The 3346-nt window shown below is 45.3% G+C and overlaps 1 protein-coding gene across 1 annotated transcript; it reads right to left on the bottom strand.

Moving 5' to 3' along the window:
- Positions 1 to 2231: 2231 nt before the first annotated feature.
- On the bottom strand, positions 2232 to 2875 carry LOC121990517. Its single transcript, XM_042544632.1, has one exon. The coding sequence runs from the start codon at positions 2800 to 2802 to the stop codon at positions 2242 to 2244; it is 561 nt and encodes a 186-aa protein (XP_042400566.1). The 5' UTR covers positions 2803 to 2875; the 3' UTR covers positions 2232 to 2241.
- Positions 2876 to 3346: the final 471 nt, after the last annotated feature.

Raw genomic sequence — 3346 nt, 5'->3', positions numbered from 1 at the left:
TGAGTGAAGCCGGGCAAGGAAAAATCCAGATGGATCAAGGCTGATCGGACTTCTGGTGTTGTGAAGGTCAAGTAGGTCAAGGGAGTGACCGGATACTTGGCACGAAGAGAAAAGTCTAAGTGGGTCAAAGGGATTGACCGGACACTTGGTAGGGAGTCTTAGCAGGTCAAGGGAGTGACCAGATGCTAAGCATGAGATACCAATAGGTCAAGGTTGACCGGATATTGGTTTGGAAGGCGTGGGACTTGGTTTGGGCAAAAACCAAGAGTTGGATCGATCAGTGGATTGATCCAGTGATACACTGGGTTATCTGATCGGTCTGGTGACCGATAGCCGTTGTCACTCATAACGGCTATACCTGGACCGATCAGGCTCCACCCTGATCGGTCTAAGGCCTCCCTGATCGGTCTTGGGGACCGATCAGGACCTATGCTGATCGGTCCCCAGACCGATCAACACTCTTCACAGAGAACTCGCCCAACTCTCTGATCATCTCCTGATCGGTCTGGTGACCGATCAGTAACCAAACAGTATGCTACTGTATGTTATCTGATCGGTCTGCAGACCGATCAAAAAGCGAACAGAAGGCAAAGAGAAAAGGAGGGGATCGGTCTGTGGACCGATCCACATGCACCCTGATCGGTCCACAGACCGATCAGGAGATGATCAGAGAGTTGGGCGAGTTCTGATCGGTAGCTGATCGATCCGGGACCGATCGGTCCCGATCGTCCCCAAGACCGATCAGACCGACGTGGTGGAGCCTGATTGGTCCGTATAGTTATGAGTGACAATATCTCCGTCTTCTTCATTGTCTTCTTTGCGGTGCGGGTTATAAAAGGAGATCGAGGGCTTCTATAACAATACTTCTTCTTCTTCCTCTCCTCACCCTTCCCTTTCTCTGAAGATTTTCTGCTTGAGCTTTCTTGAGCTCTTCTTAGCTGAAGCTTCGCGTGAGCTTCCTCGGCTGGGGTCTCCAACAGTTGCTGCTGTATTTGGCCCGTGAAGTTGCTGCTTTATCAACAGCCGACGAGAAGGCAAGATTGTTTGTTTTTACATTCATATTGTTGCTTCTTCTTGTGTATTCTTGTACTCCTATTCTTGCTGGTGCAAGAAAGATTGTGGCGAGGTTTCTCCATCCAGAAGGAATATATATTAGCTGGTTCTCCAGGGACTCATCCACCGACGGATTGATAGGCTTCGTCCACCTTACGGACACGCCGAGGAGTAGGAGTATATCTCCGAACCTCGTTACATCGACGCGTATTGAGAACGAAACGAGTTTTTGGGGGCGGCTATTCACACCCCCCCTCTCTAGCCGCAACCATCGATCCTAACAAAAATGATATGATTAGATTACAAGATGATGGACAATGGGCCATGGGCCATATGGCTTCAACAGCATACGAGCTGTTGTAGAGAAAAAATTAACGGAAGGCCTCTCTGATATGGAAAAATAATGGCCTGGTTGGTGACATAAAAAAATAATAGTACATATTAACCATAGATAGTTTTAATAAATAAAGATTCAACATATATATAATATTTGATATTATTATTGTATTTACCATATTTATTATTACTATATTTGTAATAACACTTAAACTCATAAATATATATTACGATAGCTTCCCATATTATCATAAATATTGATGTTAATCACATAGGCCCTCATAAGATTTAAGTCCTCCAACTCAAGCCAAAGCTAATATGCTATACTTTATCCATTAATATGACAAATATTTATGATATATTCCACAAAACTAATGTACATCAGTATTAATTATTATCTCTTCCTTCAGGTGTACAATGTTTATATATATAACACACACCTTGACTGGAAGAGACATACAGGAACTAAGTTGCATATATTATTCCATTATTTAACTGTAATTATCTTTCACACAACCTAGTTACACCATTGATGTATTATAATCCATCAATAGGGGGATCTGCTACTGCCCATTAACTGAACCTTAAGCTTATATATAGGTTCAAGAGAGGTCATAAATGTTAGCTAGCTAGCCAGCCAGGAGACTGATCATGATCTCTGCTTGATTACTCGAAACAATTATATATCCATAAAATTGCTTCAAGTTAATTATACGAGAGATCATGCAAACATGAGTCAGTCAGTCAGTCTCCCAACAAAAACATGCATGCACCTTTCAACACAAAAGGGAAAACCCTAGATATTGTGATACTAGTCATTTACTTTGATTTTACTTCTAGTGTATAGTTAATTCACTTGTTCATCATCTCCTTGGTGATGGCCGGAATGCAACTCGTGCTCCTCGTTATTTGTCCCCCTTTCTTGACGTCCTTGTTGGAAGAGGAATTCCTCGGACTGATCGACTTCGCCCTCGACGACGACTTCCTCAAGATCTCCCTCATGGCTTCGGCCTGCAGCAGCACCGGTTGGGTCCGGCCGATCCGCCGGAACCGGCCACAGACGGCCAAGTGCGCCTCCACTGCCTCCTTCTTCCTCCCGCCGTTCTTTGCCATCTCCTCCTCCACCGCCTCCGAGCACAGACCGCAGATCCACCGCCCGGCGCCGAACTTGTCCCGCACCCGCCGGATGTACTCCGGCGTGCACTCCTCCGACACGCCGCAGCACTCGCACTTGGCTTCCTCCACCTCGCTGATTGCCGGGAGCGCAGCCGCATTTTCGACTGCCGTATCTTTCCCGAGCATGAACGAGAGGTCGGACACGGCGCGCTGCAGGCCCTCCATGGACATCCGGCGAGGGCGGCGAGCCTCGAGGTTGTTCTTGGAAGCGACGAGCATCTCTCCGTTAGGCGCCATCGGATCAGAATCTGCTAGACGATCAGGTCGAAGCTCAAGTACATGCACACAAATATTGGAGCTCCTTAGGGTTCTATATATAGAGCGTAGAGATCGACGATGCATGCATGAAGATGAAACTATGAAAGAGCCAGATTTTACGTGAACTTTATAGAAAGAAAATATATATTACGCGACTTTTACGATCTGGAAAACTACATACATGGCTAACATTGCCGAGGTAATTATGATTATTAAACACGTATCAAAGTGAAAGGGAAAAAAGCTTCACGAGTACTCGCATTGAGGCCATACACATGCAGTGCAGATTAGCTAGCTAGATCGCATAGGAATAACATGGTTCACTACCTTCCAGCAATGGATATCATCCATGAATATATATATAGATATATATGCTTATTGTTCACTAGTAGTGATCGATCACGAGAAGCCTGACGAAAGAGAAAGGAAGAAAGCATGAGAAGGTTTGAGATAGCTAGATTAATTAGTGACACACAAAGTTTGAGGACGGAGGTGCATTTGCACTGTGTGTGGCGGAAAGGGA

The sequence above is a fragment of the Zingiber officinale genome, chromosome 6B, assembly GCF_018446385.1.
Source record: "Zingiber officinale cultivar Zhangliang chromosome 6B, Zo_v1.1, whole genome shotgun sequence".
NCBI lineage: Eukaryota > Viridiplantae > Streptophyta > Magnoliopsida > Zingiberales > Zingiberaceae > Zingiber > Zingiber officinale.
The sequence above is the reverse complement of the archived record's forward strand: the minus strand, read 5'-3'. Positions and strand labels throughout refer to the sequence as shown.

Excerpts from the sequence above, each read along its gene's own strand:
- LOC121990517 (XM_042544632.1), bottom strand. The coding sequence starts at position 2,802 with ATGGCGCCTAACGGAGAGATGCTCGTCGCTTCCAAGAACAACCTCGAG.